Source organism: Cinclus cinclus, chromosome 17 (genome assembly GCF_963662255.1).
Source record: "Cinclus cinclus chromosome 17, bCinCin1.1, whole genome shotgun sequence".
Classification (NCBI taxonomy): domain Eukaryota; kingdom Metazoa; phylum Chordata; class Aves; order Passeriformes; family Cinclidae; genus Cinclus; species Cinclus cinclus.
Genome location: NC_085062.1, coordinates 11,164,147 through 11,180,013, shown reverse-complemented (window position 1 = coordinate 11,180,013; position 15,867 = coordinate 11,164,147). Strand labels below are relative to the sequence as shown.

Here is a 15,867-nt window from a genome sequence, read left to right as displayed (position 1 = left end):
GAAAGAGAAAGAGAGATGGAGTTTGTTAACATCTGATCTTGGAGGAAATACCTGTGACTGGCCCTGACAAGGGGCATGATGCTCAGAGAGTGCTGTAAGGACAGACTCTTCCAGAGGCTTCGGACTATCTGAAATTTTATTGTTAGAATTCTAGCAGCACATTCCCCAGTTAAGTGTGCATCGGGAGGATAGGTGGTGTAACCAGCCACAAGATCAGAGCACGAGATAGCAGTGGGTGTAGCTGTAGTGTGATGATTCTCTCCCAAACCACAAGGGACTGTAATTTCAGTGACATACTTCTAGCCAAATCATACACCACAGTATAACAAGCCTCTAGGCTGTCACAGTGTGTGAAAATATTCTACTCTTTGTCATATTTCAATTTCATATTAATCTTGAATCACTCTCACAGAACCTCCCTCATAACTCAGGGGTAAAACCTAGAAAGAAGAATGATGACACTGCCTGAGTGCTGCTCAGCAGCAGCAACAGGGTTCATGCCGTGCATTGTGGTGAAGTACATTGTGTATCTATTAACCTACATGGGAATAACTTTAAAACAGAAGGGTACTGATTTGTACAAAACCTGTCGAGCTCTTGCTCCCTCGTAGGAAAGGGTAGGTCTGTACCCCAAAGCCTATTTGGGATCACTGCAGTGTATTTAATACCATTTGGCATTCACACACAGCAGCCTTTGGCATGTTCAAAATCCTATGCAGACGCAAGCTGAAAAACCCTCAGAACTCTCTGGCAAAATGTGCTATCTTCCAACACCTGCTCATTTCAGAGTCCAGTGAGGAAACAGCACTGTGTCTGAATAAAAGATGATGGCAGTTTTTCCTTGCCAGAATGATTCAGGGATATGCACAGGGGGTTGTCAAGCATGCTCAGTTGTGGGGGTTCCTTTGAGTGGCCAGAAAGCAGTAGCTAATTGAAAGCAGCTTTAACTCCTCATGAGCTACTCCAGACTACGGTGTTTGCTAGTGCTGCCCAGACAGAAGAATGCAGTTTTACTCTTTATGTAACGAGGGGAAAGTAACCTGGATTCACAAGCTTCAACAGGAAAACATGAAAAAGCCTGCTTATCAGCAGCTGCCACCAGAGCACCATTTTGCAAAGAGGCTCTACAGGTAAGAGGAAAAAGAAACAGCCTGTGTTAAGAAAATACTGGAATTAAAAATAGAATATGAATACAAAATAACTCAATCCTACAATTTCTGGAACCTCTCAGAAAGACACCTCGTGCTGAGCGTACACAATTAAGGACTCAACATCAGCAGCCACTTTTAAAAACTAAGAACAGATCTGTCTTAACAAATGAATTTTTACTGCCCTTCAACCTTTACCAAAGTGGATTAGTTTGACTTAGAACTGGATTAAATCCCACTGAAAATGATTGATCTGAAACAATGACCTTTCACTGCAGAACATAACATGAAAGACTTTGGGGATAAGACTAATGAAGTGCAGAGATAAAACAAAATGCCTTTGCCGACATTTTCAAAAGTGGCCTCTTATTCTGGGTGCCCTACTTGAGTCACTGCGTAAAGCACTCGTTTCCTCTGAAAATGAGGCCCCAGGAAAGGTGAGCCAGGCATCCACAAGGATAGACTGCCTGAAAGTACAACCTTGAAGCTGTGTCTCCCAGCATTTGTCCTGAGTGGGTGTTGGATGCACCAGCTACTGTGACAGCAAGTGACACTGCCAAAGGGACTGCAAGCAGGAGAAGCTGCTGCTCACATCCTCGGTCCCCTGCGGCAAGGACATGGATTAGTTCAGGGAAGTTTTCATGGTAGCTTCTGTGCAGTACCTCCACACAGCCATTTCCACAGCACACTTCCAGGGCAGAACCACCCTCAGCCTCTGACCTTGCCAGGCTCAGGGCTGTCTGCTGAACTCCCAAGAGAAAAGCCACCTCTAGCAATAGTGCTGGAAAACATGGATGCTGCCTGTTAGGAAAGTGTCCCTCTTCACCTCAGGGAGAGCCAAGTAACAGAACTTGTGAAAGTGCTCCTAAGATTTCCATCCCCCTTCTGTGACCAATCAACACATACAGGTACTGTACTTTGGACCCTTATATGCATTTTAGGATAAAAATAACTTTGCGTTTTTTCTATCTAGGGCAAGCTCCTTCCTTTGCTAGGCCATGCCGTGTGGAGGAGGAAGAATGACAACAGCAGGTACAGCACATTCAGCTCAGGGCAGGTCAGCCATGTGCTCAGCATGCTTCCCAGTACAGCTCCAAGGAAGAACAACATAAACACATCCAGAGCTTGCTACAGATGGCAGGATAGGGAAAGCAGAATGTGATGGGGACATGAATCACACCTAGGAAACCAGAACAAGGTAAGACACCAATTGAACAAAGTGTTGCCCCAATGTGAACACAATGGAAAGAACTCCACTAGTCTGTCCTTGAAGGACAAACTCCAGCCAGCAGCACAGGCTGGAAGGTCAAAAGCACTTACTGGCATTCAGCAGAGATTCACTTGGTCTCTTTCTCTACTGCATGGCCAGGCACCCTGTGTGTTCTGGCTCATGGATGGGGAAGCAGCAGCCCACCCCCAAATCCTGCTCAGCCCCTTGTAACCCAGCATGGCCAAGTCCTGTGAGATCATCTGCGGGCAGCACTTGCACATTCCTGTCCAAATGCAATTAGCTCCTCAAAAGTGCTTTGTGCAGGTTCAGTACCCAGGTGACATGAGGCACCAGTGGACCAAAATACACTGTTCAGTCCCTTGACTTTACATCTCCTAAAGGGAAATGCTTTCAATTTACTTGATTTTACATATCAAATTTTGAATTATCTGTCAGAAATTTACAGAAAAATTAAAATTACAGAAAGTAATAAGTTATTTCACCTGGGAAACTACCTAGAAAATTCAGTTGTCCTCCAGAGAACAACTGTACCAAACTCAGAAATGAAATTCATTAAGTATAAGAGAAAAGGCTTTAATTCTTCTTTAGCTGAAAATCGTTTTTCAGATTTAAGTTTGGAAAAGAGATTCGTTGTTCTAGCACTCCTGAGCAATTTTGCTGAATTGAGCCTTTTCTTTTTAACTAAAAACTCAAAACAACTGTGTTCTTGAACTATTTTAAAAACTTACAAGGTCTTAGGTCACTGGTGTTGTTAAAGTGGTACAACAAAGGTTGCTTATATGCCAAACCAAAATATCTGCATTCCCTAGCATGGGTTGCTTTCTTAGAAAAGAACTGATATAGAATGACACCTATCAAAAATTTCTATACAGGCAATATTAATCTAATCTCCTCTCCCTTGCCAGGAAACAGAACTAAGTATTTGAAAAGAACTGAAAATATATCTCATTTTAAGAGGCCTCATTCCTCTTCACTCCAATACATCTTCAACAGCAAGGAAGTGTAACCTCGGTGGCTTTCATTCACATGTATCACGTACCACTAAAACATCCCCATTGTATTGACATGTCATATCAGCAGGGATGAAATCTAAAGTACCTTCTTTGGGATCTCAGACAGCAGCCCAGCAAGATCCAGTGGGAATTTTGCTATGGGGCTGCTGCCTCTACATGGAGCCGCGTCACTGGCTGGCTCCTGACCGTGCCCCGTCTCCGATCCAGCGCGGGCCGCAGCAAGGCCGGTGACAGCGCCTGGAGAAGGGGTTTTCACAAGGCGCGGCCGCCGGGTACCCCCCGCCCCTCAGGGCTCCCGCCGCTTCCTCAGCCTCGGTCCCCCCGCCCCGCGCGACCCGCTGTTGCTATGGCTCGGCGGAAGGCGACAGCCAATCAGGGCCCGGCAGGATAAATCTGTCGCTGTTGCCAGCGGCCGCGGACCAATGGGAGGGCGGCGGCGGGCTGCCCTCGGGCCAATGGGGAGGCGGTAGCGGGCGGCGGGAACGGCCACGAGCGGAGCAGAGTGGGCGGGGCGGTGGCCGGGGCTGTGAGGGCAGGGCCGTGACCGGGGCTGGGACTGCAGGGCCATGGCCGGGGCTGTGAGGGCAGGGCAGTGGCCGGCTCCTCACGGGTGCTCGTGTGAGCCCTACAGGCCCGGCTTCTTTCCTCCCTGTAGAAATGTCCGGATTCCCTCACGGCCCCGCTGTTGACGGCAATAAACGATAACATGTGGGACCCTTCCAAGCATCGCTGTTGCAAAGATAAACAAGAAAGGGCCATTCCCAGTGAGACTCACCAAAATAATGGAGGCTTCAGGCTCTCAGCGCCCACAAATGCTCCCAGGGGAGCTGCTCCTGAGTTTTAATACATAATTGCCATGTGAAAATTACCACTTCAACATCCTTATCTTGAAAAAAAAAAATGAACTCTGAAGAAACAGTGAAAATCTTTATTTGAAAACTTTGTAACAAAAGGTAAGGGAGGCATCTTCTCCCTGTATATCCAGGCTGGAGGTTTGGTAAAGGGCACCCATTTTGCAAGACAGATTTTTTAAAAAACAGTTAACACTTCAGGAAAATACCCAAAATTCCACCCTATAACTTGTAGGATTAAACCTGCACGAAGGGCCTGTCTTACCATTTCTTGTATTAAACACCAAAACAGTGGCATGCCCTAGCACTGAAAATTCTGCTGTGCTTCAGTTTGTGTCACCTGTGGCACTACAGAGTTCTGAGCACTCCAGTACACCCTGCAGTACAACGCAAAGGCAGGGATAAGGAATGGCAGTATTTTACCAGCACTTTGCTGAGATCTTATTTTCCAAGCCTGAGAGAAGCTTATCCAGTATCCACTGCAAGACAATGTAACGAAATTTTACTCCTTCCGTAATGAATGTAAGGAGCTTCATTTACCTACGTGATGCAACGAAGGACTCGGATCTGGCCAGTGCTATCATTAGGTCTATGTTACTGCCATAGAAGGAGTGCCTTGATAATTTTAACATCTGCAGTGCAGCTTCAGACGGCTCCAGGAAAAACCTACAATCTGCAGTGCACCTTTGCTTTCTTCTATCCTTCGCAAAATTCTCAATAAAACGGTAACTAAACCAAGCTTTGTAACCATTGAAAACACCTCCATCTTTCTCCCTCACTCTATTCATCTCCCTGTCAGACTCCAAGAAAAGAAGCAATGGGGTGTTTCCCAGGGAAGCACAGACACATGGAGTGTATCTGCAGGCAGGTCACATCCTTCCACTGGCAGAAAATTCATACAGCAAGCGCGCTGCCTGGAACATGTCGTTGATTAGAGAGTCAACAGCTGGTTCCTCCAGGACCTCAAAGACACAGGAAAGAACCAAAGCCTCATTAGACATGATTTTTAACACAGTTGCTTATGGTGGAAGAGCTCCTTTGGGCAGACAGCAGCACGAGGTGTGCGATGGGAGGGAATGTCGCTGGTCAGGGCTGTGTGCCTGAAGTGACAAAGGCCTTGTTTCCCTCCAAGTTCAGATAGAGTAATCCATCAGTGGGTTTAGAAGTGATGAGCACTATCCATGCACAATTTAACTCCCCGGAATTCAAAGCAGAGCAAATCCCTTCACTTTGCCCTAGGCTTTGGCTCCTATAAAAGCCAGTAACTGGCAGAGGGTAAGACAGGAATTAAACAATTAAGGAAGTGATGTCCTGAACAAGGGAGCTCTGCTCAAGGAGAGAAAGAAATATCTCCAAAATGAATTAACTTTTTGTTTGTTTGCTTGTTTTTGTTTTACTCTCATTTTGGTTCTAATGGGATGCATAACCTACAAAAAACAAATCGAGTCGTGTGGACAAAAGAAAGTTTCCATCTGTACCTCTGTGATTCAGACACAGGAACCAAAAATCTGCATATTCTTGCCATAAGCCCAGAGTTAGTTGATTCAGCAAGTAGAGAAGTGCCAAAGGAAGTCTGTAGAATGCTGTAAAATCATTTACCCATTCAAGCTCTTCCTTTTCCTAGAGCACACATTAAAATATGCAAAAATTGCATTTCCGAATTCCTTAACTGAGTAATTATTACAAAGATTTGAAGATGTCCTGTTTGACATCTACAAGCATCACTCAGGATCTTGCTCCCCAGCCCACAGTGTACTGAGTGTCATGTTTCTTCACCACTGCAAAATCAGTGCAAGGATGCAAAACAGCAAGATGAAAACTAGCTAGAGACAGCCTGCTCCGGGAATCTTAGAAAAGGTTCATTCATTATTAATGCTCAAAGCTTTCCTTCTTGTCTGGCTTGCATTATGGCTGGTTAAAAAGCCACTTTCCAAGATACAGATCTTTATATTGATGCTTTCAGAGGCTCAAAAGAGGTTCTGTTACTGCCCTCAGAGCTGCAGCCACTTCTCATAATGAGGCCAGCAAATGTGGGTCCTACTTTTGTAATCTCATTTGAGAAGGTTTTCCCCAGCAGCTCACACTGCAAGGGAAACAGCAATGGATGCTGTCTGACTGTTAGACCAACATATATGAAGCCGAAAAATACATTAATGATCAGCTTAGATAGGGCTTTCTTGGCTTTCTTTTTTTTTTTTTTTCCCTCCTATTTTTAGGTAACAATTCAGAGATATACTCCCATCCCCTTGAAAGAACAAGATTTCTAACTTGTATTCTCTACTGCCTTGTAGTCCCCATCAGAAGGCACACAGACTGCACCCACAGCATGGAACCATCTTCTTTCTTCTGGCCAATAATCACACTGCTGTATAAAGCTCTCAGCCATCTCAGAATAGTGCAAAATCCCTTTTCCTCAACAATAGCACAGACTAGCAAATGAAAATTACATTAAATATTTTAAGAGGTCTGAGAGAAGAGTCAAATTGTGCAAAACAGCTTAGAGGGGAGGACCTCAAGCAGCCAATCAATCTTTGTGTGATTGTTCTATAGCTGAGCTCTCTATTGCTGAAAATTTAAATAACACTTTGGATCTGCACAGGATCTTTTGGCCACCATTTCAATGACACATTTAGTAAAATTAGAGTCTGATTAGCAATTCAAGTAGGGAAAATGAATCAACAAAACCACCTTTTCTTCTACTATCTGCTGGATGTTACCCAAGGAATGCCCAGCTTGCCCTGAATTGTACTCTGGAAGTTATGCTAAGATCAAACATGTTTCATACTAAATATGATATGGGATTTCACATCTCCTCTGAGAGCTGCAGGGGGTTGCGTGTACAGAGCTCCTTTCTCTGAACTTTAGGTGTGTTCTTACCTGGCTTTGTCCCAAGGCTTGGCTTTCTTCCACACTGGGTGCAGAAACAGGTGGGCACTGAGGCTTGTCAAACACAGTCTGAGATGAACTGGAAAAAAGCATTATATACAAGAACATTTGTATTTATGTTCTATTTGTCACTTACTGTAATGTTTTGCAGCAGGACAAGAGGGGCTGTTGGAAACACTGTAGATTTTATAGAGTTCTGTTAAATTGTCTACACACGTGTCCCATTTCTTAAAACTGTTATGGCCTGAAAATACAGGTTTTGCAGTAGGAAGACTGCCTTGACCAGGAGCAGTACACAGGGAATCACATCTCAATTTGCAACTTTCCTTCTGCCCCAAATTACTCTCCATAAACAAGGAGGCGTCTACCAAAACCTCTCGCTCCTGGAGACACCTTAAGAGTCAAAATATGTGGCTTTAGACACAGACACAACATTGGCTATGCTGCTGCTACAGCTTTCCAAGGCCACCAGCAGAGTCTGGGGACACGGCTTCCCCATCCACAGTTTCCTGGAGGCTCTGCCAGCCTCTCCAAACAGGTCGGTCTGTGGGCACTGGGTCAAGTAGTAGACACTGGGTAGTCAAGAATGGGATGTTCTCTCTTATCACCATCTCAACTCTCTCATCATCACCAACTCAAAAGTTTCTCTAATACAACAACACTGCCCATACCACCACCAGGAACAGCCCAAAGCGTGAGTGTCCATACAGACCCAGGCAAGAGGTGCCCACTAGCAGAGTACAGGACACTTACAGGATAAGTGTCAAGTTGCTCCCCAGGTTCCAGCAACCAGACTTGGGACTCCTCTGCTGGTGGCTGCATTCAGAGAGTCACATTTCCTAATGACAAATGGGCTCAACTCCCTCTCCCACCCTCTCAAGGATTTGTCTCATGCTTTTTCACAGCCCACTTACACCAATATGCACGGTGTCCCTAGCAACGAGTTCTACAATTCAGTTATGCAACATGCCAAAAAGTAGCCTCTGTTGGTGGTTTGGGATTTGCTGCTTGCCGGTGTCAGGATGTCGGGCTGTCCAGAGGGGACAGCCTAATAGCAGGTGGATTCCCAGCACTTCTAGAATCCCAGAAATGCAGGCAGAAGCTGTAAGCTCCCATGAACATCTCAGCACTGACATTTTCTAAATCAATATGCTGGCTCGTAAATGCAGAATGCCTTGTTTCATAGAGCTCAGTGTGCTCTTCTTTCTGAAATGGAAGGCACGAGATTTCCACTCTGCAAGAAGCATTAGCTGGGCTACATTCCACCTGTCCTGACTTGCAGAGTGAAGAGGATATACCACCACTTATCTGTAAAGGGGAGCATCTGTTTGGTGTCCCACAGGGACTTCCAGTCCGCTTGCTGGATCAAACCCTCCTCTCAGGCAGCAGAAGCAGATGGAGACAGTCAGCTTCCAGCCTGGTTCCCTCTCACACTCCCACCTCACAGCCCTGTAGATCAGAAGAGGCTTGGACACAGCCCAAGTGTGTAGGAGTGGCTGTAAAAAGCCCATGAAAGAAATCAACAAGAATTGTTCTGATAAGCTTTGAGGCCGTGTCCTTTCCAGGTGAGCATCTTTAAAAATGAGACAAGCAGATTAAGGGCCCTTCAGCTGACTTGTAGCTCTATCTCAGTGCTTAGGAAGCAAGGAGAGCATAACACTGAGTCCACTCCAGATAGGTGATCCTGGCTAAATAGTTTGCTTCTCTTTGTGTTAGTTTCTCTTCCATCTAAAACTGGGATAATGCCACTGGCCTGTCCTTCCAGGACAGCAACACTCATCTGCCTTACAGTTTGATCTGTTGCCCCCACGAGTCCCCAGAGGAGTGATGCTCATTGCACCATGACTGCTCCAGAGGACTCTGGTAACAATACTTTTTAATCTCTGACTCTGTTAGAGGGCTCTGCCTTATAACACAGGTGATCCTCACTGACTGAGCAGTGATCTTACCCAAGATTACCCACACCACCTCTCCTGGCTCCCTAGAAAGTAACGGCAAAATGAAATTCCTGAAATTGCAGCCTAAGCATCACTCACTTCTGAGAAAGATTGATGTTCCATGGCATTCATGGAATTTTGAGGAGATCAAGGTTTTGCAGGAGCTGGACCAGGCCACTAAACAGGGTTTACAAATAGGGTTCAAATAATTATGTCCTCACCAAAATGGTGCCAACAGAGCAGCAAGTCCTATCCCTCCTAGGAATATGATAAAGGATGTGTGGATGCCTGGCACACTGACATACCCAACAAGGAGATATTCACCATAGATTTCTTCTACTGGCAGGGCATATTTTAAAATATACATGAACTCACTCCACAGTCAGAGCATGCAATTTTAAATCCAGCCAAAATATTACCAACAGCCTTGCTGATATTTCATGATCTTTAGTCACTGTGTTTAAAACTGTGAATCCTAAAACACAGCCTGAGGTTTACAATGCCTGACCTGGGTTCTCCCCAGTAATTCAGAACAAGAAGTCTGACATGAGTGTGAACATGGCACTAGGCCAAGTGGGAAACAGGGGTAAAAGGCGGAAATGTTTTCAGCTGGGAACTGGGGCCAGAGGCTCACCAATCTTTATCTTCAGTGAATCACTGCACTTACTTGTTGTATAACAAGCCACAAAGCCTTCTGTGCCTCTGCTTCCTCATTTTTAAAGTGTGAATTTTAAAACATTTTTAAAGCTTCTTCTACCTGCCTTTTTGACATACTGACAGTGTCATGCTGGCACAAACACTGGTCAGTGTCAAGCAGAAGGGCTATAAAATAGGGCTGCTACTCCTGGTCTATCTTGCAGATCAGTAAATTAATGTCTGGCAGTGTTTACCTTTATGTAACATTATGAAAGTTGTATAACATATGGAAAATGGCACGAATTTTTGTTGTTTTGCATTCTCTGAATTTATGTCAATTCCCAGAGAAAATCTGAAATCTGAAACCTTTGTTATATGTGGAAAACAGAAAGAGAGAACAGTGCCTGTCTTTCCGTCTTCCAATTTGGAAAGCTTGCACTACGGAATAATCTTGTCATGAGGTTATGAAGCTACAAAAACTATTTTAGGATTAAGTACAGGCTCTACTAGCCCAGTCCACAGAACCAGCCCTCGCTGGATCAGTACAGGTTATGCTTTTCTTCCAAAACCAAGCAAATAGTTCAGAAACTGAACCTGCCTAAAAACAGAGGGTCATATGTTTTCTGATTAGGCTGCTTCCGAACCGCCGTTGTGCCACACACACGTATACACTTAGACAACATTACCCATGCACAGAGATAAATACTGGCAAAGAAGGATGGACACAAGGAGAAGCAGTCCCTGGGAATGAGATATGTCACTATTTCTGCAACTCTGTTCAAAAGGGTATCAAGACATGGCTGGACTCACAGCATTGTTTTTACTCCTGCCTTTAGGCAGCCCTGTGCTTTCCCTCTCTTTACCTGTGGGGAATAGATTCCAGGGTCCCTAGCTGTCCTCCTCTAAGGATTAAGCTTTCATCATGTAAATCTGACTGCTGAATGATTCTTTCTGAGCTGGCTTCAACACAGACACCTTGAGGGACTGTGCTCAAGGGAACTCTGACACCTGCTGAAATAAATGCTCGTATTAAACACAAGTACAGACACAGATAATATGGCCCCAACCTCCGACCTAGCTACTCCTCTCCTTGCTCCACATTCACCAGAGCCTGGGTGAAGTTACAGCCCTTCCTGCTCTACAGACCTATGGCAAAAGCAAGTGGACATCACTTATGCATCCTATCAAGCCTACTTTGAAGTACAGGGAGAAGAAGACAGAAGATGGAAATGCTGAACAAGACTGGACAGGAAGAAGACAAGTAAGAGAGAAAAAACAGCAAGAAGGAGAAAGGAAAGTGAGAACATGTGCTTGAAGACAAGCACTATGTCACAACTAAGAAGTTCCCAGACTTTTCTCAGGCAATATCTTAATGATGACAGGTCTTAAAAATCCAGAAACTTGCAAAAGGACAAGGTGAACAGACAACAGCTGGAGAGACTCTCTCAGTGGAAACACTAAAAGGAACCCAGCACTGTCTTGTGGAAGTGGTTACAGTTTAGGCAAAAGAGTAGGTAAGAACATCTGTTTCAACACCTTAAATCAACAGAATTTCTCAGTGAACTACCATGGAAGTAGAACTCCAAAGCTCAAAATATGCCCTGCTCTCCTTCATAGGACACTTAAGTAAGCAAGAGTGTTTACAACAATGGGAAGAGAAGCTTGGAAAATCTTCGAGTCAACAATCTGGGTTTAGTTTTACTAACCTTCTACACCTGGGGTCCACACAGAGCCAGAGACTCCTCTGGTGCTGTAAGGGGCCCACCACACTGGCAGCCAATAGTTCGGGAAGGGACGGGACTCGTAAGAGTGCAGGACAAAGCTCCCTTGCCAGGGACTGGCAGCAGCCCTGGTCACTGCTTCTCCAGGCAGCAGTATAGGAGAGCCAAAGCAGGTTCCTGCTTCCATCACAGCCCCAGTGCCAAAAGGTACAGGTTGTTCAGCACTGGGAGTGTTGAACAAAGCCACGCTTGTTCCAACTTCACACAGCTCAGGGCTCCACACACAGCTGCAACGATGGAGAAAATGAATCAGCCAGACATATTGCTTTGCCAAAAGGGGACCCCCAGCTAAACCTCTGAATCCTGCCTGTCACAGCTGGAAGATGAACTGCCCTGACTGGACATGGAACATTCCCATCAATGGTGGCAAGGATTGTGAGTGATGTCCCTGTAGAACTGACGTGGAAGTCAGTTCCATGAATATATTTAAATGTTACTTCATTTCTGAACGGTCGCTGCAAAGATGCCATACATCACCTGGATTCCAGCATCTTTAAATATGTTCCTTCAGGAGCTGACTGCTCCCATCCTGGCTCACAGGGCATGGGAGTTATCTCCGTTTGCTCAAGGCTGACGCCCGCACGAGGTTCATCTGAAAAGTTGCAGGTGAAACAATGCTAATGATTACTCCAAAAGGCTACAAAACAAGTCTGATTTGCCAAATGCAGCAAGACCCCTGTGTTCCCTGTGACTGAGGTTTGGTTGCATGCCTGTGGAAGGATGTGGAAATACTGGGTTTTCCTGGAGTATACCACCCTGACTCTGAAATCTGAGAGCTAAAACCTGCCGCTTCCAATGTATTTGCTTTCTTTTGGTGCCTCTTTAAACCCAGGCATCTCTTCTCACCTGTCGTTGCACAAAGCCTTAGCAGTGTCTGCTCCTCTGGAGTGACAGCCTGGAGCCAAACAATGAGGCACTCCACAGAAGCAGAGTGCTCTAGAATCCACTTGATCCATCAGCACATAATGCTGTTCTAAAGAAGTAATGTCCTTCCCTTCCTGAGGGAATTTAAAATTGATTTTCACCTCTCTGGACCACATCCCGAACCCATTAGGAAAGAGACAAACCTGCAGTTTGTGGAGTGTTGGATCCTTTATCCTGTGGCTCATTTGTGTGGGAAGCCAAAGCCCTCTCAGGACATGAATTGTTGAGCTCTTCCACATCAAGACGGCGGGATTTTTGACGTCGTCGATAATTTGCAAACCAGTTATAGACTTGAGTTGGCTGCAGGTTCATGTCCCGAGCCAATCCCTCCTGCAAAGGCAGGCACAGGGAGAAATCAAGGGGAAAAAATTACATTCAAATAATCAGGAATTTCCCTTCAGTTCCAAAAGCAGTCCAGCAAAAGACCTTCCAAAGCCAGAGACATTTACTCACTAGGTCTCTGATAGGCCTGCATGGATCTGATTGAGGACACTATTTTATAACTCAGAATTGATAGAAAACACAAATTCCACCCTGCACTCCCAGACAATTTGTTTGTTAAGGAAGCCATTGCTATTCTATACTGTTACTGAGATAATGCCCTCACCAAAGCATGCTCTTCTCACAGAATGACAACTTCACAGAGGCAGACATTGAAGTCTGAAGCCTTCACCTGGCAAGGTAGTGATCACCAGCGCTTATTGATTTAATTCACACATCTTTTCCATCACAAATCTGTCCCTGTCCAAAGAAGGTGGATCCATGCATACACCAACACAGCCTGTTGTGTTATCACATCAAATTACCAGCATTTGAAAGATCAGCACAAAATATGTTCTGGTGAACAACAGTTTTATATAGGGTGTTACTCAGTCAAGTCAGAACTATTTATCATTGTAATAGAGCTCTGCTGAGTGATGGCTGTTTGGCTGCCTATGCTCAATCACTACAAAATTAGAACTGATAAAAACCCAGCGAGGAATTTACTGTCCCTCAACTTCTTGTCCTCAGCAAGAGAAATTACTTAGCATGTAATGATGATTTTTTTAAAGAAACCTTTATGGAAAGATCAAATATGAGGAATCCCAGCCACAGTGGGCCTTCTGAAAACAAGGATTTAGAAATTAAACCAGTTATAGACTCCTGATCACAATGCCCTGCTTTTCTGTGACCAAGAGACTTGATTGGAAGTGTCCCTAACATATCCCTACCCGCTGTTTCTTGTCTGGATTTGCTGTCACCTCTGTAGCAAACCTGTACAGGTGCTGGCGTACTTTTTCTGAATAGTTTCGATTCTTCAGTCCTTCAGGACAAAGGGAAATAGGTGGAGGATTCCTGTACACAGGAGAAAATTGGATTAAAAAGGACCCAAAAGGAATAGCTCACATTCATGGGAATTTTCTCACATTGCCACAAGTGGTCAAAATACCAAGAAAAACCAAGCTCCAAGAAGCAGCATCTTGAGGTGTAAAACCAGCCTCTGCATCTGTAGCTCCTGCATCTAAAAACTACAGAGCAAAAAAAAACCTCTTTTGTTTCCCCACGATGCAGTACCTCTTCCTGCAACGGAATTTCTGCAGTGGTGTCAGAGCATCTGTCTGGTGTTTCTCCATAACCCTCCGGTAGTGAATCTCATGCCAGAGCTGCACCAGTTCTTCCTTCTCTTCCGCCTTGCAGTACTAAAACAAAATTGTATGTAAGCAAACCTTTCCAGAGAGTCGCTCAGACTGTGTAAAATGCAGAAAACCCTCAACAGAAATTTACTCAGGGATTCCTACCGGTTTGACAGAGCTAGTAGCATTATCTAGGCATATGGCTCACTGTACCTTCTCTCATGTATACAGGGAGTTGCCTAATTCCTTCTTTTCCCCTGGTGAAAAGGTCTACATAACCAGATCTAGAAGGCCAAAAATCCCTCACCTTGAGTGACACCATCCAGCCTTCCTCATATATTCCCACCCTTCCAGGCCATCTAATCTCTGAGTTCCCAATACTTTTATGTCCTGAGCCCTAAGATTGTGAAAAACTCCCAGAACCACCACTGTAGAACAAAAAATTCTGCTATATCCAACCCCATGATCGCCCAGTTACTTTTTTCCCTTTGGCTGATTAACTCTAAGTGCCTGTAGCAAAGGCTTTGTCCTGTGTTTCAGGTCATCAGTGAGTACTGATCACCTTTCACTGTCTTACACAAGCTGGAAGTGCTCCACGTGCTGTAGCTTAGGTACCTCTGCACTAACAGCTCTAACTACTGCTTTTCTAACATGGCTTTTTTTTCCCATGAAGAACTGAAGAACACATCCCTACCTCCAGGAGTCTGCAGGCTGCATCATGTTGCCCTTTATGGATATGAACAGACACAAAAGCCCGGACAACATGGATGTTAGTGAGAAAATATCTCTTGTTCTTGGATTCCATCATGGCTTCAACCAGCTTCTCCAGACTAGGAGATGAGCTCTCATGCTCCTGGCAAAGCTCTCCTGCTAGATTCAACAGCTTGGTGGGTGGGGGATGCTCATTTTCATTCTTCTTTAACATGGCCATGAACTCGTTCATCATCATGTCCTGTTGGAAGCTTTTTCTATGCAATGCACGAAGTTGTGGTTAGATAAAAACTCTTTATCTCCTATTTTTAGCTTCTATGGTATGCTTTTTTTTAATTTTTTTTTTTAGGAAATAAATTCACTGTGCTGTTAACAGCAGTCTAAGGACCTCAAAATGCTTAAAATAAAACTAGGCCTAAAACAGCCCTGCAAAGCTAAAGACACATCAGGTTTGCAGCTGAGAAAACGAAACTCAGAAAGACATATTAAACTTTCCCCAAAACTCAGAGACTAACTCTAGGGTTTACACTCACTGCTTACAGGTTAAAACTACCGAAACATTAAGTCCAGAGACATTCAGGTGAAATTTCTGCAAAATGGCCCCTGACATGCCCGGGCAGTTACTGTGGAACAAAAAACCCTCGTCGGGGCTGTTTCTCACCCGTTTTCCTGGCAGAAGAACGCCGCGCGATTTCCCTCGAGGACCCCGCACCCTCGGGCCAGCTCCAGCCCCGCCGGCAAAGCGGGGAAGAGCTGTGAAATAACTGCGAAAATAGCTTCGAAGTGCAGGGGCGGGAACACGCGGCAGCCCCGTGCCCTTCCTCCCGCAGCGAGGAGCCGGTCCCTGAGGCGAGGGTGCCGAGCCTGTGCCCACCGCAGCAGCCTCGCTCGGTGTCCAAGCGCTGCCCGGAGCGGAGGGGGCAGGAGCGGGGCCGCCGTCGGGGCCCAGACCCCGCCCAGGCGGGGCTCCCGGGCTGCCCCTGCGCTGCGCTCCCCGGGCACAGCTACTGCCCGAGTGCAGAATGGATGTAGGCCGGCATCGAATAGATGGCGGCGAGTTCCTTCCATAGTAGAGAGTATTTTTAAGTCGCTAACGGGGATCAGACAAGCACTGATAATTTTGACACACTTAGAGC

The 15,867-nt window shown here is 45.4% G+C and overlaps 1 protein-coding gene across 2 annotated transcripts; it reads right to left on the bottom strand.

Annotated features, from left to right (window-relative positions):
• Window positions 1–4,379: 4,379 nt before the first annotated feature.
• On the bottom strand, window positions 4,380–15,111 carry ANHX (anomalous homeobox). Of its 2 annotated transcripts, none has more exons than XM_062504494.1 (8): window positions 14,715–15,111; window positions 13,962–14,086; window positions 13,619–13,742; window positions 12,551–12,737; window positions 11,961–12,075; window positions 11,409–11,710; window positions 7,121–7,208; window positions 4,380–5,205 (listed from the first exon to the last, which is right to left on the bottom strand). In XM_062504494.1, exons 1-8 carry the CDS (start codon window positions 14,967–14,969, stop codon window positions 5,175–5,177), a joined length of 1,227 nt encoding a protein of 408 aa, XP_062360478.1. In that variant the 5' UTR covers window positions 14,970–15,111; the 3' UTR covers window positions 4,380–5,174. The 2 variants fall into 2 exon arrangements, with proteins under 2 accessions (XP_062360478.1, XP_062360477.1); XM_062504493.1 differs by lacking the exon at window positions 4,380–5,205 and adding an exon at window positions 10,566–10,713 and having other exon boundaries at window positions 7,028–7,208.
• Window positions 15,112–15,867: the final 756 nt, after the last annotated feature.

Bases quoted from the DNA above. Each gene is read 5' to 3' on its own strand.
- ANHX (XM_062504493.1), bottom strand. From the start codon at position 14,969: ATGATGATGAACGAGTTCATGGCCATGTTAAAGAAGAATGAAAATGAG. The intron at 14,087-14,714 runs GTAGGGATGTGT...ATTTTGTTTTAG, and splicing joins CAGCCTGCAGACTCCTGGAG to TACTGCAAGGCGGAAGAGAA. The intron at 13,743-13,961 runs GTACTGCATCGT...TCCTGTGTACAG, and splicing joins AAATTCCGTTGCAGGAAGAG to GAATCCTCCACCTATTTCCC.